Below are 25,154 nucleotides of genomic sequence, written 5' to 3' on the forward strand. Positions count from 1 at the left end.
ATCAGATTTGTAATCCTTATGGAATTCCCTTTCTAAAACAAAAGCTTGACCAAATGGTCATTTGAAAATTGGTGGTCAAGCCCAGTTATCCCAAAATTGTCAAAAATGAATGGAACATATCTCAGAAACAATTTAAGATCCACGATACAATAGATCAAATAAAATGAATTGTGAGCTGCTACAAACATGGTGATGACCAGAAACACATTGACTTTGTTAAAATGGTTAACTTAAGCTAAAAGTGGTCATTTAATGCCTGCAACATTTTCTGGTTATAGTACTTTATATGTTGTACTGTATGTTGTACTGTTCATGCACATTTATAAGACATTAAACGAGCTTCCATTTCGTATCATGTTTATGTCCCCAATGAAATAAGTTTCAAGTGTCACAAAATGGTAGGGAGTTTAATATCCTATTTATTACTAATATCCTATTTATTACTAATAATCAGTCTTAATATATATCACTCAATATGTTTGGTTGACGGTCCTGTAAGGTTGCAATGCACCAAATGATGACATCATCATGTAACGTCGAAGTGTTATGTTCCACTTGGGACTCTAATAGGACGTATAAGTTAGATATGAACCAAGATAGTTTTAACCATATGGGCAATAATTAGAGTTACAACCATTCTCTAGAAAAATAATGCATCTGTTTCTGTATACTTACAGTTCACAACAACTTGGATGTTACTCGAGTTTGTCAGATTTCCGTAGGAACCAGCAGCTACTGTTACATTACATCTGTACTGTCCATGATCAGTTCTGTTTAGGTTTGTTAATCTCAAGTTTCCACCACTGATCTCATGTCCTCCATAGATCCACTTGACTCGCTGTGAACTGGGATTGCTGTCTGCTGTGCAGGTCAAGTCCAGGTCATCACCTTCCTTGTGAGTGTTTGGAGTCAACATCTTTATTTGTATTCTGGGGGAATCTGAAACTCAAAAGTAATAAATAAATAAATATTTGATAATAATATTAATACATAATGTACTATACGTCACAGCAAATTTGTATGTGGTTTTCATTAATAAATCCAGTTTTCCTTAATACACAAAGAAAAGGAAAACTATTTTTTTTAAAGTTATATTTTTATTTGCCATTTAAAAATAACCCACTAGCTGGTCAATACAGATAAAAGAACAATACTCTCCAACATGGAACAATGTCATCTGGTCTTGGGAGTTTAAAATTATATTGTTTTCATTAGTTTATTCTACTAAACTCTGTGTTTGATTATTCTTTTGTTAATGTGTCTCTATTAGTTGAAAATCAGTTTTCTATGTATGTAGGATAACACTAATAATAATAAACTGAGAAGTAAAAGAACCAAAAAGTTTGTTTTGATAATAATTTAGTTGACTGGTTCTCCGATATGCAACCGTATCAATATGTGTCTTCTGGGGAAATTTGGGGCCAACAAGTGTATTCAAATAAAAAGCATTTGCAAAACGTCAGCCAATTTCATATATCAGCATGCAATTACATTGGGATCAAGCATTTCAATGTACCATTCCAATTGTGTTGGACTGTCACCTAGTATGGATTTAGTACAGTGTTATGAGGTTATTATACAATGTTGGAATCTTACTGTATGAGTTCACATTGTGTTCTAACAGTGAAGTGAATCAGCTACAACTTAATTCTACATACAACAGACACTGAGCTGCACTGTTTTTGGATTCAGGTATGGATTGTCCGTCTCTATCTGTGAAGAGATTCCCAGCTGTACACTTGTACTCGTCTCCATTACTCCTACATACTAACATATTACATACTAGTATACTAGAAACTAAAATAGTGTTACTTACAGTACACATTGAGCTGCACTGGTCTAGACACAGGTCTCGATTGTCCGTCTCTGTCTGTGAAGAGATTCCCAGCTGTACACCTGTACTCGTCTCCGTTGTCTTCCTTTGATGGTGTGAACGTGTAGTTGAATCCTGTGTGTTTTTCTATATCATTGTTATTTCTAATCCAGTGAAAGGTAGCCTCTGGGTTTCCTTGATCTCCGCTTGGTAAAGAACAAATCAGTGAAGCTGTTCTGTCTTCAAGCCATGGATGTGATGAACCTGGATACAAACTCGGTGTGCCAGGAGGATCTGAAGTATAAAAACGCATCTGACTATAATTAAGTATCTAACTTAAAGGTTATTGCAATACATGGTTTAGATAGTGAGATAAGAAGAGCAATAATGAGTATTTTGTATGTACTTTCCCGTAGGCAGAGCAGCACAAACCAATTGACGTGCCAACTGACTAGATGTAATGCGAAATAGCTGGGTTCACCTAGGGTACAAATGCTACAGAGACCTTTCGAAAACCCAGGAGTGTAACAACACACACACTAAATTGCTTAGAAGGAATTGGAATAGGAAGTATGTAAGGATAAAAAAACAAACTTATTTTGGTTTATTGACACCACTAGACCACAGTGATTAATTAATCATCAGGTATTAGATGTCAAATAATTCTAAAACACATTGTTCAGAAGAAACCCGCTATATTCATTCTGTCACTATCAGTAATGCGTCTTTTATATGTCAGACATGACAGGCTTCTATTTTGTTTCTAGTGATTCTCTGATACCTGGCCCCTGTTCAAGGCGGGCCACTATTTTTATTTGATGCACAATTTTCTAACATACCTTTGTTATTTTTTTTCAGGAATGAGAAAGTTGATCGCCTATAATACATTATTATGTTTAAACATTGTTTGATATTAAAGAAATAATTTTGTTATATGAATTAACTTTTAGTAAAAAAATCAGAAAACTTGACAAAGTTAGAATACCAAAATATCCAGAACTTTAAAAAGACTTAAAAATCGTTGTTTTAAGACCGCTACGAACCCTGACATGACTATTAAGACATGCATTTAGCTCCTACAAACAAAAGGTAATGTTGATGGCTGCACATTAAGCAGTTATTAGACTGACCACTGTTTACTTCTGAATGCATTTAAAATACAATTTATATATTAGAATATATTATGGAAAATACGAAAATAATGAGAGGGTTACGTGACTGTCATATATAGTCGTTTGGTAACCAACATACAAAACGTCAATGTAGGCTACTCTTTCGAATTATTCACCCTCATGCGAGTACAAAACTTCATATTACTGTTATATAAATGAAAGCATACCTTTATGGGGTTTTTTTATGGTTTTGTTATGATTTGGTAATAAAAACAACAAGTGACTTCAAAATGATGTGGCTATGTATAATCAGCAGAGAAAGATTATAAAATGTATCTGGTATTTCATATCAGTTTTTAATGGAGACCTATTTCGTACACCGGACTATATTAAGCTGCTAGACAACGTAAACACACGGGTAATGGGACACTGCACCGTGTCTTAAAAGGCTGTCCACAGACTCAATTTCAATGTGATAAAAATTTACTTAATATAGCTACTGTACTGTCAGGATGAATAACCAATGTTATTCCTAATTAAGTTAGCTGTCAATATTGTATTGTTAAAAGCTTGTACAAATTACGTTCAATTAATATGTTGATTGGGCGATTCGTATAAAGTGTAAGTATGAGGTTAAAATAAGAATAAAGCCATCTGCTTACAGTAAATGATCATCTTCCTGGATTTACTCTCAGTGTATGCACCATACTGCCAGGATGGAGTACACACACAGTCTACGTTATTATGACGTCTGTTGGCTGTAAATGATATTGTACAGGTTCTGGTTTCTCCACTGTCAGTGTTAGAACAAGGAGTAGACCCTCCAGGGCATAACCAAGTCAGGGTTGGTTTCGGGTTTCCACCTGTTGTAGAACAGTGCAGTGTTATGACGTCACCCTCTAACACAGGGAATCCTGTTCCTGATATAACTGGAGCTTCTCTTGGTGGATCTGAAAAGAAACCAAGAAAACAATTTTAAATACAGTCTCATACAATATGTTAATTTTTCTAAATACATTTTCAGCAAATTTATGAACATTATGATATATATTCACCACATTTAAAATTCATATTTGATGAGTGATACATAAAACCTACACTACTGACACAAATCTGTATTACTTTCGTAACACCAATAGAACCCACTCTACTTACAAAACAAGACCCTCCACAAAAAAACCCCAACAACAACAAAAAGCCACACTGCTTAATTGATATTTGTTTGATTCTCATTTCTGACACATTCAAGAGAAACTCGCAGTAAACTGTCAGAATGAACTATCCACTTCTCGACTGTGGCATAAAAGTGTTGTTCACTGTGCATGTGTGATATCTGGAAATAGGTGTATCTATGTTTACCTTAACTATGTTATGGTTATGAACAAAACCCCATAAAAATGAATAATAAAAACATCTTTTAACATTCAATTTAATGACCAGCCAAAACCTATTCACTGGAATCTAAAATAGCATAATTATAAAATGCTGAATATATTTTATTTAAGTTTTAGTGTTTTTAACACAATGTTAGATAACATCAAAAACCATACAAAATTACTTAATTGTCTAAAAAGATACAGTATTATGGTATCTAAACCCCTAAGTGTTCAGTTGTGTGTGTTTTTAGATGCACAGTATCAGCACAGTGAGAACAGTGACATTATTAAATAACAAAGTACCAGTGTGTACAGTGAAGGAATTTTGTTTAAATGATAATGGAAATACAAATGTCTGGTAACCTATGGGCTACCAGATCTATATTTTGTAGTAACCTGTACATGGGTTACCAGACAAATTGCTTATTTCGATGCCTGTTTCCTGTCCAATCAGGCCTCAATGTAGATTTGAACAAATGGAAGAAGTGACGTCTCCTTCCAAGGTGAAACGTGAGACGTTTCATGTGAATAGGCGAAGTTAAAAATTTTCGGTTCTGGACGTAGCCCAATGGTAAAGCGCTGACATGATGCGCAGTCGGTTTGGGATCGATCCCCATCGGTGGGCCCATTGGGCTATTTCTCGTTTCAGCCAGTGCACCACGACTGGTATATCAAAGGACGTGGTATGTGGTATTCTGTCTGGGTGGGTGGTGCATATAAAAGACCCCTTGCTACTAATGGACAAATGTAGCGGGGTTTCCTCTCGAAAAAAAACTATATGTCAAAAAAATTATGAAATAGCAAATTAAATATAAATCAATGTGCTCTAGTGGTGTCGTTAAACATAACAAACTTTAACTTTAATATTTGCGCGGCACATTTCATGTTTCGTTATGTTCTGCATTCATTCGGAAAGATTCTTGCAAACATTGATAATTAATGAGTCGTTCTTAAATGTTAAAATGAAAGTAATCATTAGATTTTTTCTGGCAGTACTGTAATGAATCTAGGGCGAGACGTAGCCCAGTGGTAAAGCGCTCCGCTTTGCTGCGCAGTCGGTTTGGGCTACATGTGGGCTATTTTTGCGCCTCCAGCCAGTGCACTTAAAACCGTACATTCAAGGCCGTGGTAGGTGCTATCCTGTCTATGGGAGGGGTACATATAAATGACCTCTTGCTGCCAATCGAAAAGGAGTTAGCCATTTGAAGTTGGAAACAGCGGGTGGTTTCCTCCACAATATCTATGTGGTCCTTAACAATATGTCGTACGCCATATAACCGTAAATAAAATGGGTTGGAGTGCGTCATGTACATAAACAATTTCCTTCCTTCCAATAATGAACTGGATCTGGTCACTTATACTATGTGGTATCACAACACTGCAAACGGCGCAGACATTTGGCCAGGGGCGTATAGGCTGGGGGGGGGGGGGGGGAGTTTCGGAACGACCATCCTCCCCCCACCAGCTGTGAAGCAAAATGGTCCTTTGCAGAACTAAAACATAACAGGTTGATACATATGGAGTTTTTGGTGGTGCAAGAACAAAATAGGAAAAAGGGGTCCACTTGGTTGCATATTCGACCCCCCCACCCCCCTACTCCCAGAGTACCGATTCACGCTAGCTCCCCAGCAAGCGTCGATTGTACAGTATGGTGCCAAAGTAACAACACAGGACCGACAAGGTGCCGAGTAAGTTATGTCTTTTTTAACACAATATTTATTCCAATTAAACGAAGAGTGATTCGTCAAACAGGCGATAAGCCTATATAAATGTCTCTCCACAGAGTTCAATGAAGGACATGAAACGTAAACATGTCACCAATTGCATACAAAACTACGAATACTGGGTTGGGTTTAACATATCAGTACACATTACACGTCCAGTGGTCTTGACGTTGTTGTGTGATTTGTTTTTGAAATCCGGGGGAAAAATTTTTGGGTTCAAAAAGGATATTATTTGATTAACGGTGACTTCAACGTGTGACTATTGCTAACTAATTTGGTGGCTAGAATAGAGTCTGGGAATATTGGGGTAATAGACCCCAACAAACTTGAGTTGCACTCATACCGGAATTATCTATGAAACTACAGGTTGCTATGGGTTTTAAAATAATTCGAGCGTAACATTATGTAAATCACAATATTATCAGAAAGTCGATATTCATTGGTCAACAAATGTTAGCTGGAAATACTAGTATCTATGCAGAAGCTGTGTATGACTCACTCATATACAGACTCATTTCTGAACAGAATAAAATCAGGCGATAAGTCAGCTGTAATTAGCTCACAATAAACTGTGCAGATTGAAGGTGGTCCTAACTTTTCGATTTTGGTATAAAAAGTGATGGCTCGCTGTACACTGTGTAAACTCCTGCCTGGGTTCTATTGATGTTTGTCAGTGTTAAACAGAGAACTTGACGAGAGTTGCTGAGTTCCCAGTTGTCCAGGAGTAGCCACATGGTGGGATTACAGTCAGCAGTGGAACATGTTCACAGTCAGATCCTCTCCTTCGTGTGACGGCACCGGTGATGGAGGGACTGAATGTGACAGAGTCTGGACCACCATATATAAAAAGCAAATTCGTCAGCAGTCCAAATTCACACATTGCAATGCCACTAGAAACTAGTAATAGCTGAAAGGCAATCAAAATGTGAAATAATTAGATTACTTTAGTACATGCGTATTATGGCAAATCTGTATCATGCTTATCTAGATAAAGATTTTCTGTATAAGTATCTTTTATACTACTCACAGATCAGCCAGTGGAGAACAGGGACATTATTAAATAACAAAAGACCAGTGTTGTACAGTGAAGGAATTTTGTTTTAAATGATAATGGACATACAAATGTCTGGTAACCTATGGGCTACCAGATCTATATTTTGTAGTAACCTGTACATGGGTTACCAGACAAATTGCTTATTTCGATGCCTGTTTCCTGTCCAATCAGGCCTCAATGTAGATTTGAACAAATGGAAGAAGTGACGTCTCCTTCCAAGGTGAAACGTGAGACGTTTCATGTGAATAGGCGAAGTTAAAAATTTTCGGTTCTGGACGTAGCCCAATGGTAAAGCGCTGACATGATGCGCAGTCGGTTTGGGATCGATCCCCATCGGTGGGCCCATTGGGCTATTTCTCGTTTCAGCCAGTGCACCACGACTGGTATATCAAAGGACGTGGTATGTGGTATTCTGTCTGTGGGGTGGTGCATATAAAAGACCCCTTGCTACTAATGGACAAATGTAGCGGGTTTCCTCTCGAAAACTATATGTCAAAATTATGAAATAGCAAATTAATAATAAATCAATGTGCTCTAGTGGTGTCGTTAAACATAACAAACTTTAACTTTAATATTTGCCGGCACATTTCATGTTTCGTTATGTTCTGCATTCATTCGGAAAGATTCTGCAAACATTGATAATTAATGAGTCGTTCTTAAATGTTAAAATGAAAGTAATCATTAGATTTTTCTGGCAGTACTGTAATGAATCTAGGGCGAGACGTAGCCCAGTGGTAAAGCGCTCGCTTGCTGCGCAGTCGGTTTGGGCTCATTGGGCTATTTTTCGCTCCAGCCAGTGCACTACAACTAGTACATCAAAGGCCGTGGTATGTGCTATCCTGTCTATGGGATGGTACATATAAATGACCTCTTGCTGCCAATCGAAAAGAGTAGCCCATGAAGTGGCAACAGCGGGTTTCCTCCCACAATATCTATGTGGTCCTTAACCATATGTCCGACGCCATATAACCGTAAATAAAATGTGTTGAGTGCGTCATTAAATAAACAATTTCCTTCCTTCCCATAATGAACTTGACTGGTCACTACAAACTGCAAACGGCGCGACATGCCAGGGGCGTAGGCTGGGGGGGGGGGGGGGGAGTTCGGACGACCCTCCTCCCCCACCGCTGAAGCAAATGGTTCCTTTGCAGAACTAAAACATACAGGTTTATACATATGGAGTTTTTGGTGGTGCAAGAACAAAATAGAAAAAGGGTCCACTTGGTTCATATTCGACCCCCCCCCCCCCCCCTCCCCCCAGGTCCAGATCACGCTACGCTCCAGCAAGCGTCGATGTACAGTCTGGTGCCAAAGTAACAACACGGACCGACAAGGTGCCGAGTAAGTTATGTCTTTTTTAAAACAATATTTATTCCAATAAACGAAGTGGATCGTCAAACAGGCGATAAGCCTATATAAATGTCTCTCCACGAGTTCAATGAATGACATGAAACGTAACATGTCACCAATTGCATACAAACTACGAATACTGGGTTGGGTTTAAACATACAGTACACATTACAGTCAGTGTCTTGACGTATGTTGTGTGATTTTGTTTTTGAAATCGGATTGGGTTCAAAATGATATATTTTATTACGGTGACTTCCACGTGTGACTATTGCTAATAATTTGGTGGCTAGACTAGAGTCTGGGATATATGGGTAATAGACAACAAACTTGAGTTGCACTCATACCGGAATTATCTATGAAACTACAGGTTGCTATGGTTTTAACATAATTCAGCGTAACATTATGATAAATCACAATATTATCAGAAAGTCGATATTCATTGGTCACAAATGTAGCTGGAAATATTAGTATCTATGCAGAGCTGTGTATGACTCATATATCAGACTCATTTTATGAACAGAATAAATCAGTCGATAAGTCAGCTGTAATACTCACAATAAACTGTCAGATTGAAGTGTTTACTTTTCGATTTTGGTATAAAAGTATTGCTCGCTGTACACATGTAAACTCCTGCCTGGGTTCTATTGATGTTTGTCAGTGTTAACAGAGAACTTGACGAGAGTTGCTGAGTTCCCAGTGTCCAGGAGTAGCCACATGGTGGATTACAGTCAGCAGAACAGTTCACAGTCAGATCCTCTCCTTCTGTGACGTCACCAGGTGATGGAGGACTGAATGTGACAGAGTCTGGACCACCTATATAAAAATCAAATCGTCATGCAGTCACATTCACACATTGCAATGCACTAGAACTAGTAATAGCTGAAAGGCAATCAAATGTGAAATAATTAGATACTTTAGTACTATGCGTATTATGGCAAATCTGTATCATGCTATATCTAGATAAAGATTTTCTGTATAACGTTATCTTTTATACTACTTAAACAAACTCATCAGTAGTGTATGGTATGGGTCTGAAACAATTAGAATATATATGGGTCTAGAAAATTAGAATATACGTAGCCAACAGGGGCATGCAACAACAGAAAATTAAAAATCTCTGAAAGCCTGAAACGCACATAGAACATAACTCTTTTTATTTTAAAATAACGATCTTCGACTATTTTGTACACCGTACTTTATTATTAGTAGTAGTATTTTTAAGATAATAAAATTCTAGCACATAACAGGAGTTAAGGGTATTATTGACCCGAAGTATTTGTTAAATATTGTTGGCAATTGCTTATTATAACCTCAGTAACAGACAAGGTACGTGTAACTCAGAACTATGATCAGTTCCTTTAATAATGAATATATGTATGAAAAACGAAAGACATTTCCTCCTCAAAAAATATATCACCACGAGTCACAGCCAACATATGCAGACCCTGTTTAGAGTACATGCATAGTAGTCCTCAAACGTTTTCAGGAAAAGGTATTTTCGGGGTTCCTTAAAGAATAAATAATGATATTCATCGCCAATATCATTAGAGTTACATATTGTGCATAATCAATTTTCTACAGGGGTGTTGTTCCATCGTGCTATTTCTATTGGGAGATAGTGATTCGATGTTCTAAATTTAAGTATGGTGATCTATAGTTTTTTCTGTGATTAGGGTGAGGTATTTTTCTAGTGTAGGTTTTTCTTTAAAAATTAAGTACGTTTTTCTCCTAGACGAAGTTGCAATATCATTGGTCCACGTTTAAATATACTGGTCATGCTGTTAATGTAGCAGAAAGTACAATTAAACAATTTTGATACATGTAGCATCCTTTGGTTTGATTTTGCCAGATTAGTTAGAAATTCTGAACGACGTACACAGCAGCTTTGATAAGGGGATGTTAAATGATGAATACAAGCAAATATTGTTTTATGGGAGAGTTGCAAATGTTACAATCAAGTATTTGTGCAATATTTAAAAAAGAAGAAACACCGAACACCGAACCCCCCTAAATACGGGCCTTTGATACAAGTTGAATTTTATTCTAAAGTTTATTTGAGAAATGTCAGTCCATGATTAAGAACAGAAACGTTTGAAAAAAGCAATCAGAGCAAGGAAGGCATTTATTTCCGAGAAAATTGACGATACTATATCTTAGTCTACTATTCAGTATCAAATTAAAATAAAATAAAAACAACTTTTAAAATTGCATGTACATATTTGCTTACTTAATTATAACGTCTTCATGGTGTATTTTTAATAACTGGAAGAGTAAAAGGATACCTACATTTACAAATGCATTAAAAACGAAATGAGGGATTGCGCAGTTTCTATAGCCTCTATTAGAAACCTACTTATCTGCTAAGCTGCCCCAATTAGCCACTCAATTATTTCCGGCGCGTTCACGCTCCAGTCGCTTGCAACAAAGGCCCTTGGTTACAAACATGTAAACATGCACATATTTTTCAGAGGAATAAACACAGGTAACAAATCGTAAATCATGACGTATATTAAATTTAACTGAATACTGATGATGCAAATAAATGCGTTATTGGTGAAAATCGGGACAGCGAGAGAGAGAGAGAGAGAGAGAGAGAGAGAGAGAGAGAGAGAGAGAGAGAGAGAGAGTATTTTTTTAAATGTGCGTGTTCGTCAGGGTTATGTTTTTGGTTGTGCGTGTGTACTGTGTGGGCTTGTTTTGTAGGCTATTGTTTATTTGGGGGCAGATTTGTTGTTGTTACTGGGGTGTTTTGTTTTTTGTTTTTTTGTTTTTTTGGGGGGAGGTAAAATTGTTGAGGGGGGTTTATTTTTAAAATATTAGATTTTTTGTTTTGCCTGCCACTTACACTTATAATCATGCAAATAATAATGTCTTCATTTTAACATGTTAGGCACAGGGCTACTTACCTTAAATAATCGGCATGCAAGACTAACATAAATATGTTTACACAAATATTTTGATGTAAACAAAACAAGTACTGTTACTATAGGTAGATGTTTTTAGGTTAAATTATATATTTAGCTGCAAAATTTACTCTTTAAAATGCAATGCATATAGGCCTAATTGATTTGCAATAAACGAAATGTTTAGTTAACCGCGTGTGCAGGAAATTGGGTAGAGGAAGTCTAGACTGACTAATGGTGTTTTAGGGGAGGGTCCGGTCATGCGTCCGCGGAAATACATTGAAAAACAACAACAAACAAACATAATATAGTACGTGGGGAAGGGGACTGTTTGGATCGGAATATTACATATAGTCGTCCAATCCTCTTACAAAAATGTTTTGTTGTTTTTGTAAATAATTTAAGTTTGGTTTGACGTAAAAATAAAAATAAAATTGTTTTGGAAATAACCAAAATATACTGTGTTAAATGGGAGGAGAGATATATAAAGAAAATATAGGTCATGGGAATATATGACCAAACCTTTATTAAGTTGCGCAAAAATTAAAACAAAAATGCAACCTTCAAAAAATGAGCATAGCTCCCCAGAATACTGATATGTTCTGTATTATGATTGGTTAATTATATTATTTTTCCGTGATCAATTAGAGAATACTCTATTAGAGAATAGATTGAGTAGGGTTGATCTGGGGCCGTATGCACGAGGGATGGATAAGTCCACTATCCGGGAATAGTGCCTATCCGCTGGATAAGTGGGGAAATTTGGTATGCATGACGGCAGGATAGAGCTCCACGAATAGCCTAAATGCGAATAACGCTATGTCTCGTGCAGCAGGTGAGTAAAATTCAATGTGAACATTTGGAGATACAGGGATGTTTATGTACGTTTAAAAAGTGCCTTACGGAAAATAGTACTTTTAGTTACATGATATTTTTAATTGTCAATACTTACTGCAAGCTGGCAAATTGTAAACATTGCTTTATTTATATTAATAAAAAATACTTCCATAAACAAAACATTCTGCATTTGACGTCATAGCTTTTCGTTGATGACGCACAACTGCTATTTAAAGTTAGCGAGCCAAAATACATACCGTGCCATAATGCATACCGATATAATATGTCTATATCTACACTTCCATGATCGTGGAATATTCATACTGCTAAAACTATAGCATCATGATTTGTCACCGAGTGTGGATGGACTTGTGAATATTCGTCATATTTTTGGGTAGATATTTATTGTAACACATGATACACTAGCAAGCCCGTAGCCAGGATTTTTGAAGGGGGGTTCTTTTTGGTATTAAAAGGGCACTTGCGAGCGTAGCGAGCAACACTTGGCTGGGGGCTGCCTAGGGCCCCCGGTGGGGGGCGGGGGGGGGGGGGGGGGCTCTAGCCTAGTTTGAAAGGGCACTTCAGAAAAAGGGGGGTTCGTTCGAACCCTACGAACCCACCTGGCCACGGGCTTGACTAGTTCAAATAAATATACATGTACATGTGTGTGTGTGTGTGTGTGTGTGTGTGTGTGTGTGTTATAAAATATATTAATACGATCATCGCTTACTATAAACTTCCAGACTGAAGTTGTGACTGCGTGTTCTAGCTGTATTCAGTAAACACCACCAGTCTGTATCATCATGTTCTGCAGTTCTGTTAATCTTTAATATATAGTTCTTGGTGGAGGACGAGCTGCTGTCTGTTCCACTCCCACAGGTCGCAGTGTAACCTGGTGGTGGACCAGATAACACAGTACATGAAGAACCAGACTGGTAGAAAGGTGCAAGCAAAGTAGCCTTTGTTTTCTTATAAATATATACTGCATCACTGATACCAGCCGCCTGTGAGACTGTACAGGTGAATGTAAACGGCTCGTTCAACACTGCATGAGACGAAGACCCAGAAATATTCAGTGAAACACCTGGAAAAGAAAGGAAAAAGAAAACAAAAGAAACACAGAAACTATTGTCAAGTAGCAAAACCACACATATTCTTAGTTTAGGCTGCAACCAACCCACTACATACCAAAAAGTTTTTTTTGTTTAACGACACCACTAGAGCACATTGATTTGTTAATCATCGGCTATTGGATGTCAAACCTATGGTCATTTTGACACAGACATAGAGAGGAAATCCGCTATATTTTTCCATGTAGCACATACCACGGCCTTTGATATACCAGTCGCGGTGCACTGGTTGGAGCGAGAAATAGCCCAAAGGGCCCACCGACGGACATCGATCCCAGAACGGCCGCGCATCAAGCAAGCGCTGTACCACTGAGCTACGTCCCGCTCCCCCCACACTATATAAGCCACGCTTTCAATTATTTATTACAGATTTTGGTGGCTGAGGTGATGGTAATCTCTAGGATACCTTACTAGAAACTTAATTTAACTGGGCAACACATTGAAAAACCCCCAACACATCCACAAAGCAACAAACAACCCTGCCCCTCCCCCCTTTATACATATAACCGTACAAAACACTTACCTAGAACATAGTTAGCAGCAATCACAGACACGAGTACGCACAGTAACACGGCCATTATCAAACTGATCTGTGTAAACTGACTTCATACTGAATACTAAACTAGAACCGTACAAAACACTTACCTGGAACATAGTTAGCAGCAGTCACAGACACTAGTACGCACAGTAACACGGCCATTATCAAACTGATCTGTGTAAACTGACTTCATACCAAACACTAAACTAGAACCGTACAAAACACTTACCTAGAACATAGTTAGCAGCCATCACAGACACTAGTACGCACAGTAACACGGCCATTATCAAACTGATCTATGTAAACTGACTTCATACCAAACACTAAACTAGAACCGTACAAAACACTTACCTAGAACATAGTTAGCAGCAGTCACAGACACTAGTACGCACAGTAACACGGCCATTATCAAACTGAACTGTGTAAACTGACTTCATACTGAATACTAAACTAGAACCGTACACAACACTTACCTAGAACATAGTTAGCAGCCATCACAGACACTAGTACGCACAGTAACACGGCCATTATCAAACTGATCTGTGTAAACTGACTTCATACCAAACACTAAACTAGAACCGTACAAAACACTTACCTAGAACATAGTTAGCAGCAGTCACAGACACTAGTACGCACAGTAACACGGCCATTATCAAACTGATCTGTGTAAACTGACTTCATACCAAACACTAAACTAGAACCGTACAAAACACTTACCTAGAACATAGTTAGCAGCAGTCACAGACACTAGTACGCACAGTAACACGGCCATTATCAAACTGATCTGTGTAAACTGACTTCATACCAAACACTAAACTAGAACCGTACAAAACACTTACCTAGAACATAGTTAGCAGCCATCACAGACACTAGTACGCACAGTAACACGGCCATTATCAAACTGAACTGTGTAAACTGACTTCATACTGAATACTAAACTAGAACCGTACACAACACTTACCTAGAACATAGTTAGCAGCCATCACAGACACTAGTACGCACAGTAACACGGCCATTATCAAACTGATCTGTGTAAACTGACTTCATACCAAACACTAAACTAGAACCGTACAAAACACTTACCTAGAACATAGTTAGCAGCAGTCACAGACACTAGTACGCACAGTAACACGGCCATTATCAAACTGATCTGTGTAAACTGACTTCATACTGAATACTAAACTAGAACCGTACAAAACACTTACCTAGAACATAGTTAGCAGCCATCACAGACACTAGTACGCACAGTAACACGGCCATTATCAAACTGATCTGTGTAAACTGACTTCATACCAAACACTAAACTAGAACCGTACAAAACACTTACCTAGAACATAGTTAGCAGCAGTCACAGACACTAGTACGCACAGTAACACGGCCATTATCAAACTGAACTGTGTAAACTGACTTCATACCAAACACTAAACTAGAACCGTACAAAACACTTACCTAGAACATAGTTAGCAGCAGTCATATACACTAGTACGCACAGTAACACGGCCATTATCAAACTGATCTATGTAAACTGAGTTCATACCGAATACCGAACACTAAACTATAACCGTACAAAACACTGGGTTCTTCCGGGTGTAATGTGTGCGGTGTTTCGTTCACGTGACAGATATCAACAAAACATCTATATGTATGTCAGACTGTCTTCTTGTATACGTGTTGTGGCTCTATAACACTACAGAGCAGGACCCATATTCACATAAAAGTGTAAATTTACGTCTACGACTAGCACTTACGTGTGCCGTAGATTTACGTTTACGTGCAAGAAGCACCTTATTCTCAAAGATGGTCGTAAATGTAAACGTAACTTAGTTGGACGTAAATCTACGATTTAACATTCTCACTGGAGTAATTAATAAAAACACATTAAAAAAACGATGGCTACCGGGTAAATAACAAATGCGCAAAACGCAATTTTGTTTGTCGTCTGCTAACAATAACATTGCGAACAGTGAACCATGGCATTTTGGTATTGGTGGGGATCCGCGTTTTGGTACGAACTTGAGGACATTTCTTAAAAAGGAAAAGATAACTCAGGAGAAATTGGCCGAGTCGAAAACATCCGTTCGATCACGAACAAAAATATGTTCAATCCGTGGGCGTTCGCCATCGCAAACCGCTTCATTTATTGGAAATACTGCTAGTTTCTGTAAATAATAGTAAATAACGGCGATCGTGCTTGATTTATTATATGTACACAACTTACGTGCAGCGTTAGTTGCAACCTGAGGCACTCTTATATTTACGTCCAACTTTACACGTAACTTACGTTTTCGTTGTTTCGTGAATAGCTCTTCAGTCGTAGATTTACGTTTACGTGTAAAAGTAGGCTTACGATATTTTGTGAATATGGGTCCAGGCGCGGATACAGGATTTCTGAAAGGGGGGGGGGGGAGCGGGGGGATGTCGAAATGTGATGAATGTTCTCTCCTCAAAAGATAATTGATTTCAGAAATAAGCAATGATTTAATTATAGTAATTCTACCGGGGGGGGGGGGGGGGGGGGGGGGGGGGGGGGGGGTAAATAAAACGTTTCATCCATCTATTAATAATTTGCTTAATTTCAAATAATTTATTTTCAAAATTAATACTGGTAATTTCTTTAATATTTGTTGTGAAGTTTATTTCAAGAATCTTAAATATTTTTGGATTCCATTCAAGTTTTAAGTTTGTTAAATATACATATTTACAATTTGTTTTGGAACTTATCCATATAACTTGAGATTTATCATAGTTAATATTCAGGCCAGACATATTTGCAGTCATTGACTCTCGTGTTTCGAACGATTTTTTACTCCCATCAAGAACTCTCTCTCTCTCTCTCTCTCTCTCTCTCTCTCTCTCTCTCTCTCTCTCTCTCTCTCTCTCTCTCTCTCTCTCTCTCTGCATGCTTGTCTGTCTCTGTCTGTCAGTATATATATATATCTCTATCTCTCTCTCTCTCTCTCTCTCTCTCTCTCTCTCTCTCTCTCTCTCTCTCTCTCTCTCTCTCTCTCTCTCTCTCTCAACCCGTGTCAGTAATGAATTGTTTCTGTTGAAGCAATAAAGGTGTTATAACGTTACACGTTTTTAGAGAGTGAATGGTACAATAATTATGCTAGTGATTGCTGCTGTTGCTGGCCACACAAGGTACTGATTTCAGCGCCCTCGTACGACGCTGTTTGGTGACGAAAACGCCTCCACTTCCGTCAGTCCATAGCAAGAATATTGTCACATACCCATGTAAAATGTGACTTTGTATTAGACTTTGTATTAAAGATAAAAACATGGATATTTCGCCTATGCGTTTCTTTTTCGATGGAGTATATTATTATAATTACACTACTGTGGTAATGATACAAATATTATATATAACGTAATGTTTGAAACATTATACACAAACACAACCACACACAGCATCAATATGTGAAAGCATCATATATACGTTATATTTTAATTATTGCAGTCAGTCCATAACAAGAACATTGTCACATACTCATGTCAAATTTGACTGTGATACGATCATAAATAACGAAATTATGCCACTTTGTATTAAAGAGATAATTCCATGAATATTTCGCCTATGCTTTTCTTTTTTGACAGAGTATAAAAAAATACACTGGGTTTAAAGTCTGAAATTTGGTACATATACACACTGACCCATTACAAACATTTTCCGATGTGGACCCAAGTCACCAGCGCCCCTAGTGGCCAGGAAGGATGTACAAATTTCGCCCACCCCGGTTTAGTGGAGCGGCTAGGTTTTCTCCTGTTAAATTATAAATATTTTACAAACGTACTTTTTATACTTGTATGTTATATCTTTAAAACTTAAACTTAATATTGTCTTAAATTATGAAAAATATAAATTTACGGAGATGTAAACTGTGTTGTCTGCTGTCGAAATTATTTTCAAGGGGTCAAGGTTAGTAGACTACTTGTTATTTTGGCGTAGCATTGTAATAATAGCTAATTATGAATTTGAATGACAGAAAAGCACATACCACAGCCTTTGCTAAGTCGTGGTGCACGGGTTGGAAAGAGAGAACAAAAATCAGCCGAATATATGAATCCACCGAGTTGGTTCGATCCTACGACGCAAGCACCTCAGGCAAGCACGTCAGGCGAGCACTCAGTCGACTGAACTAAATCCCGTCTCACGAGTTGTGTGAGAAACGTATCTAACACAACTGACATTATTTTACAACATACTGGCGTATGTAAAGTCGACTGAACTAAATCCCGCCCCACTAGTTGTTTAAGAAACGTATCTAACACAACTGACATTATTTTACAACATAGGCCCTACTGGCGTATGTATGTACAGTCGACGTCGAAGAAAAATAAAATAAAAGCCTATTCAAACATCTCTTACCATGTCCTGCGCACCCCCTTCAGAAAGCCCTAGATCCGCACCTGCAGACACGAATCCATGGGGGTGGGGGGTGGGGGGTGGGGTTGGGAACTATTTATACACAATAACAAAAAGAAGAAAATATGTTTTATCAAATAATCAAAGAAATGTTTTTTTCGAAAAGACTTGGGTATCGCGCCTTCTTCGTTCTTGAATACTTTTCGTAGCTAATTTCAGACCCTCCCTGGGCTACTTTATAAATACACTCTCATCCCCTCCCCCCCCCCCCAAGAAGCGAGGATATCCAAATGGATCCGTTCAGTTATGGTGTACGAGGAATAACTCTTGTTTTAATTTTAACAAATGAACTTGGAAGATTGAGTCTCCACTAATATGATTATTATGGCATTTAAAAAAAAAAAATAGCCATAATTGATTGTAGTCAGCTGGTAAACAAAAACATTATGTACTTGCTTAAAAACATGAAATTATGTCAGTTATATACCTTAACCCATTTTCAGCTATGGGGCCATTCAAATATTCTGTAACGCTTGGGGGTGGGGGTGTAAGTCCAAGCGTTATGTGGCGTTACATGGGGTGGGGGTATTGAACAGCGTTACGTAACACAATTTTGTGTAAAACGTACCATGCCATGACAACAATATATAATGTAAGGTTTTAGAGGTAAATGTAAACCCAAAACAATTATAAATCAAGCTGAAATGCTTTAATACACCAGGCATTTAAAAAACCAATTTCCATGGTACAGCAATACGTCACTTTAATGACGTCATCGTAGTACACATGGGTATAAATAAACATTGCCACGTTGCTTTGTCTGTGTGTTGGGGGGGGGGGGGGGGGCATCTCCGAGCGTTAGATAACAATTTTTTTTTTTTTTTTTTTTTTTTTTTTTTTGGTCTAGCGTTACGGGGCGTTACAAGGGGTTGGGTGGGTGTCTAATTTTGACAAAAATAGCGTTACGTAATATTTGAACGGCCCCTATGGATCAGAGTCCCCAGGTGGCCGGAGAGGATCTACAGATGGCCACCACCCCCTTTTAATGGGGCGATTAACTTTTTTTTTTTTTTTTTTTTTTTTTTACACCTTTGCCTGGTTAAAAAACATGAAACTTGGCACATATCTATATTGACCCAGTACAAATATGTTCAGATATTGACCCGAGTCAGCAGGGCCCCCTGGTGGCCAGAGATAATATACAAATGTCCACCACCTGCTTTTAGTGGGGCGGCTAACATAAAAGTTGACACTGGGCTAAAAGTCAGCAGTGTTATCTGCTGGCCAGGAAAGATCTACACATGTCCCCACCCCCTTTTAGTGGGGAGGTTAACATAAACAAAATACACTGGGTTTAAAGCCTGAAATTTGGTACATATACACCTTGACCCATTGCAAATATTTTCAGACGTGGACCCAAGTCACTAGCGCCCCCTAGTGGCCAGGAAAGATGTACAAATTTCGCCCACCCCGTTTTAGTGAGGAGGCTAGGTTTTTTCCTGTTACATTATAACTATTACGGTCGACGACAGTCATTCTTCGCACACTTGTTTTGGCTTCGTACACAATAAATATAACATATCCAACAGGTAACTTTTGTATATGATATATTTCACAAAAGATACTTTTTATACTCGTATGTTATATCTTTAAAACAGAAACTTAATATTTTGTCTTAAATTATGAAAAATATAAACATACGGACATGTAAACTGCGTTGTCTGCTGTCGGAATTATTTTCATGGGGGTCAAGGTTAGTAGATTAGTTTTCATTTTGATGTGGCGTAGCATTGTAATAATAGCTAAATTTGAATTTGAATGACGTCGGCATTCCAATGAGATCATTTTCCACATCCTTTGTGTCCTTTTTGTATTTATTTATTTATTATTATTATTATTTTACACATTAATATTTCCCATTGTAACCAAAGTCTGATATTGAGTTTGTACCCCATCCGTCAGTGCCCCCACCCCCACTCCCAAAATCGTTCCTACGTGCCTGTTTAACAACACCACTGGAGCACACTGATTAATTAGTCATCGGCTATTGGATGTCAAACATTAGGTAATTCTGACTCATAGTCATCAGAGGAAACCCGCTACATTTTTGCTAATGCAGGAGGGATCTTTTATATGCATTTTCCCACAGACAGGAAAGCACATACCATGACCTTTGTCCAGTTGTGGTGCATTGGTTGGATCGAGAAAAAACACAATCGACTGAGCTAAATCCCCCCCCCCCCCCGAGTTATTTAAAAAACGTATCTAACGCAACTGACATTATTTTACAAAACACTGGCGTATGTACAGCCAACGTCGAACCCCCCCCCCCCAAAAAAAAAAAAAAAAAAAACCCACCCAAAAACAAATCCTGTTCCAACACTTCTTACCCTGCTCGGCGCGCCTAGATCCGCACCTGATGTACGTTGTCTGCGAACATCTTCTGCAGACTCGAATCCATGATGAGTTGGGGTTTTTTTTTTTTTTTTGGGGGGGGGGTGGGGTTTGGGGGTGCAGAGTGGGGGTTGGAAACTATACATGATAACACATATGGGTATGGAGACCCCCTCCTGGATCCGCGCCTTCTCCCTCTTTGTACGCTATTCACTTTGTACGCTATTCAAAACGCTATGCAAAATTGCTCTTGAAAATTGTTTGTTCGAACATTACCAATGTTTTTGAACAAAACTTATAATTAAAACTAAAATGTAATATTTAAAAAAAAACATTTTGTAGGACGATGAGGCGGATTAGGCCTATAGCTATACATCAAAACGGTAAAATTGTGATCATTATATTAGTAAATTTATCTTAAAATAATAATAATAATAATAATCATAGTAATAATGAAAGAAAAAGTGCAACAAAAAATCTGAACATTTTAAAGGACCTTTATGTCTAAATGTGGATTAGTCATGTAAATAAAATTACAGTCATTTGGAATACCAAACCTCTCTATTGTGTCACCCGAAAATGTTCGTTGAAGATGGAGAATACAACATGAGTGGTCGTTGGATATCATTTATCTTAGAAATAGTTGTTTAAAAAGATTGTTTGTTTAAAAGTTTGTTTTGTTTAACGACACCACTGGAGCACACTGATTAATTAATCATCGACTATTGGATGTCAAACATTTAATAATTCTGACTCGTAGTCATCAGAGGAAACCCGCTTAGGCTACATTTTTCCAAATGCAGCAAGGGATCTTTGAAATGCACTTTCTCACAGACAGGAAAGCACATAGTATACACAGCATTTGACCAGTTGTGGTGCATTGGTTGGATTGAGAAAAAAACATAATCAGCCGAATGGATCCACTGAGGTGATTCGATCCTGCGACGCAAGCACCTCAGGCGAGCACTGAATCGACTGAGCTAAATCCCGCCTAACGAGTTGTTTATGACACGTATCTAACGCAACTGGCATTATTTTACAACATACTGGCTTACTATTATGTACAGTCGACGTCGAAGAAAACTAAAATAAAAGCCTGTTCCAACACCTCTTACCCTGCCCGGCGCACCCCCGTTCACAAAACCCTAGGGACGCACCTGATGTTCGGTGTCTGCGAACACCTGGAGACACGAATCCATGATGTTTTTTTTGTTGTTGTTGTTGTTTTTTGTTGTTTGTTTTTTGTAGTTTTTTTTTTTTTTTTTTTTTTTTTTTTTTTTTTGGGGGGGGGGTGCAAATCTATTTATACATAAGAACGAATAGGGGAAAACATTTTTATCAAATAATTAAAGCAATTGTGTTTTCGAAATGACTGGGAGATCGAGACCCCCTCCTGGATCCGCGCCTCCTCCCTTCTTATACTCTATTCGTACATAATGCCAGACCATCCTTGGGCGTAGCCTTAATAGGCTACTTTATAAATACGCCCCCCCCCACCCCCTCCCCCTCCAATAGAAGAAGCGAGGATATCGGATTAGAGCCATCCAGTTATAACGCTTGTTTTAGTGTTAACAAATTAACTTGGAAGATTAAGTCTCCACTAATATGATTATTATGGCATTTTGAAAATGCGCCTTAATTAATTGTAGGGGACCATTAAATAAAAATATTATGCACTTGCTTAAAAGCATGAACATATGTTAATTATATACCTTAGCCCGTTACAAGCATTTTCGGATATGGATCAGAATCGGCAACGTCCCCTGGTTGCCAGGGAGGATCTACAAATTCCCACCACCCAGTTTTAGTGGGGACAGTATTTCTTTTTGACATTTGGTTAATAGCATGAAACTTGGTACATACATACCTTGACCTAGTACTAACATTGTGTATTATGGACCACAGTCGGCAGTGCCCCCTGGTGGCGAAAGAGGATTTACAAATGTCCCATCCCATTTTAGTGGGATGGCTAACAAAAAAATATATATAAATGTTGCGCTGTTGGTTAAAATGTCAAATTTGGCACATGTATACCTTGATTTAGTACAAACATTTTCAGATATGGACCCTCGTCAGCAGCGCCCCATGGTGGCCAGGGAAAATCTACAAATATCCCCCACCCCCTTTCCATATAGGGAATTCTTAATAACCTAATATTATCTGCATTCATGTGCATAGTTGTCACCCAGTGTTAATGCAACATCAATTGCAAATGTAATTTTGAATGTACGAGATAAATGCAGGTGCAGATTCGGAAGGGGATGTCGGGTGGGGTGTTTGTGGGGTAGGTGCGGGTGTGTGTGTGTGTGTGGGGGGGGGGGGGAATTGAAAGGTGAGCTCTGAATTATGGATTTATTACTATAAGAAGTAAAATGTTCAATAGAAATGTCATGCATGTGCAGGATGTATGAAATAAGCAAATCATCTTGAATGATATACGTGTATGCCCTGCATATTGGAATTATTAATTGGGCTAATGCCATGACTACACTGTATTCTCTATCCCATATTTTGTCTTCTTATATACTGTGTAGAACAGACCGACACCAAAGCAAGAAGCTGGTAGGTTTCACGATAGAGAATGCAGCGTTTTCCCTTAATATGTTTACTCCATATTTCATTCGTTTTCTAAAACTCCATCTAGTGGTACTTTTAAATAATATAGTCGCATTCCTTGTCCCCAAAATGTAAGTGAGATCAAACAATTGTGAACCCAGGTGGAATGGGTGCTAAGATATTGATACTAATAGGAAATTCAAGATGGCCACCATAATCTTATTTTGAAGAAGTCGATTCTATTAAAAATGGAACCTAGAGCTATGGGCAGTACGAGGAAAATATGTAGTCCGGAATCCAGAGACTCACTAAGCCATAGACACTGGCATACAAATACTACATGTAAACTATTACAATTATCAATATGAACTTTCTCCACTGAGAGCTTTGAGGTCATGGTACAAATGTATATATGTGCCAAGTTTCCTGTTTAAAAAAAAAAAAAAAATGCACAATTCAGTTTCATTGTTAGCCTCCACACTAAAGGGTTGGGGCCATTTGTAGATCCTCTCTGACCAGCAGAGGGCACTGCTGACTTGGGTCCATATCTGAAAATGTTTGTAATAGGTCAAGGTATCTATGTGCCAAGTTTTCATGATTTTAATCAAAAGTGCACAATTCAGTCGAACATTGTGTTTAGCAGCCCCACGATTATACACTCTTCAAAAAAGGTAGGGGAACTCTAATAAAATTGTAAGGTATATTAGCTGTGGGGAATGGTTATAATACTATTATGATAATAGTGAATTAATTGGGCAAACAATACAACCGGTAATTCAGTATTACAGTAGGTTTTATTACCACCAAAGATCTTGAAGGACGATTGGAATCCGAAGTGAAATTTGAAAATCGACGTTTTCTATCAGTAAATCGCAAATTCAAACAATAAAAATAACTAAAAACAAAACAATAACAACTGTATGATCAACAGAATGTAAAAGATTGACAGAAATAATGTTTGCGTTACGTCGTTGTTTACCTTAATGTCCAGTTACACGAGCGTTACAACATTTTACCAGCTATTTATGTTTAAAGTAACATGGATATTATGTAGTTTTGCTCTCTGTCATAATAGGGGCGGGACGTAGCACAATGCTAAAGCGCTCGCTCGATGCACAGTTGTTCTAGGATCGATCCCCGTCGGTGGGCCAATTGGGTTATTTCTCGTTCCTGCCATTGAACCGCGACTGGTATAGCAACGGCCGCGGTATGTACTACCCTGTCTGTGGGATGATGCATATAAAAAATCCCTTGCTGCTAATCGAAAAGAGTAGCCCATGAAGCGGCGACAGCGGGTTTCCTCTCAATATATGTGTAATGTCCTTAAGTATATGTTTGACGCCATATAACCGTAAATAAAATGTGTTGGGTGCGTCGTTAAATAAAACATTTTCTTCTTACTCTCTGTCATAATATGCACATTAATTCTTATCTGCATATGCTTTGTTTCTACTGCTGAAATCCACATAATAATGATGATGGAAAATTAATAAAAACACCCAGCAACCTTTGTGGAACTAAATGTAACATATGTTATTTATCTAATTTCATATTTGGTAAAGAAGATATTTAAATCATATGTATTTTCACATAATTGAGTATTTTAGTTCATGCTGCAGATATGCTACGCCAGGGACTAGATGTTAAAATACCAGGTTGCAGGCAACCTTATAATGGTATATCACATGCCCGCTTGTCGGGCATGGTGCAGGGCTCGAATGTAACAGCGACCATTCAGAAAACTGCTGGAGTGCCCTAATGATATACTCCAATGCCCTCACAATTAAGCAGAGTATTTTGGCCAAATGGCTGTGCCTTATTTTGCATGTTAGTAGTTCGTCATCATTCTGAAAGGCAACTACTCTAAGTTGTTCAACATGAACAAATGACCTTGCCATCTAACTTGCCAAAATCGAAGCTATGAATGTGCAGTTTATTCACCGAGGGTTCCATACAGAAGATGATTACTGTTTGTCATATTGAAAGTTTAAAGCTGTATACATA

At 38.0% G+C, this 25,154-nt stretch overlaps 1 protein-coding gene across 1 annotated transcript in view; it reads right to left on the bottom strand.

Moving 5' to 3' along the window:
* The window catches only part of LOC121391403 (hemicentin-1-like), a 39,047-nt gene extending 25,170 nt beyond the window's left edge, over window positions 1-13,877 (bottom strand). Inside the window, exons 1-6 of the mRNA XM_041523049.1 lie at window positions 13,823-13,877; window positions 12,900-13,253; window positions 8,985-9,242; window positions 3,588-3,875; window positions 1,817-2,107; window positions 676-939 (exon numbers count right to left, since the gene is read on the bottom strand). Of these exons, the coding sequence (XP_041378983.1) occupies window positions 676-939; window positions 1,817-2,107; window positions 3,588-3,875; window positions 8,985-9,242; window positions 12,900-13,253; window positions 13,823-13,877 (1,510 nt within the window). The remainder of the gene's footprint in view (window positions 1-675; window positions 940-1,816; window positions 2,108-3,587; window positions 3,876-8,984; window positions 9,243-12,899; window positions 13,254-13,822) is intronic.
* Window positions 13,878-25,154: the final 11,277 nt, after the last annotated feature.

Source organism: Gigantopelta aegis, unplaced genomic scaffold (assembly GCF_016097555.1).
Source record: "Gigantopelta aegis isolate Gae_Host unplaced genomic scaffold, Gae_host_genome ctg2337_pilon_pilon:::debris, whole genome shotgun sequence".
Taxonomy (NCBI): Eukaryota; Metazoa; Mollusca; class Gastropoda; order Neomphalida; family Peltospiridae; genus Gigantopelta; species Gigantopelta aegis.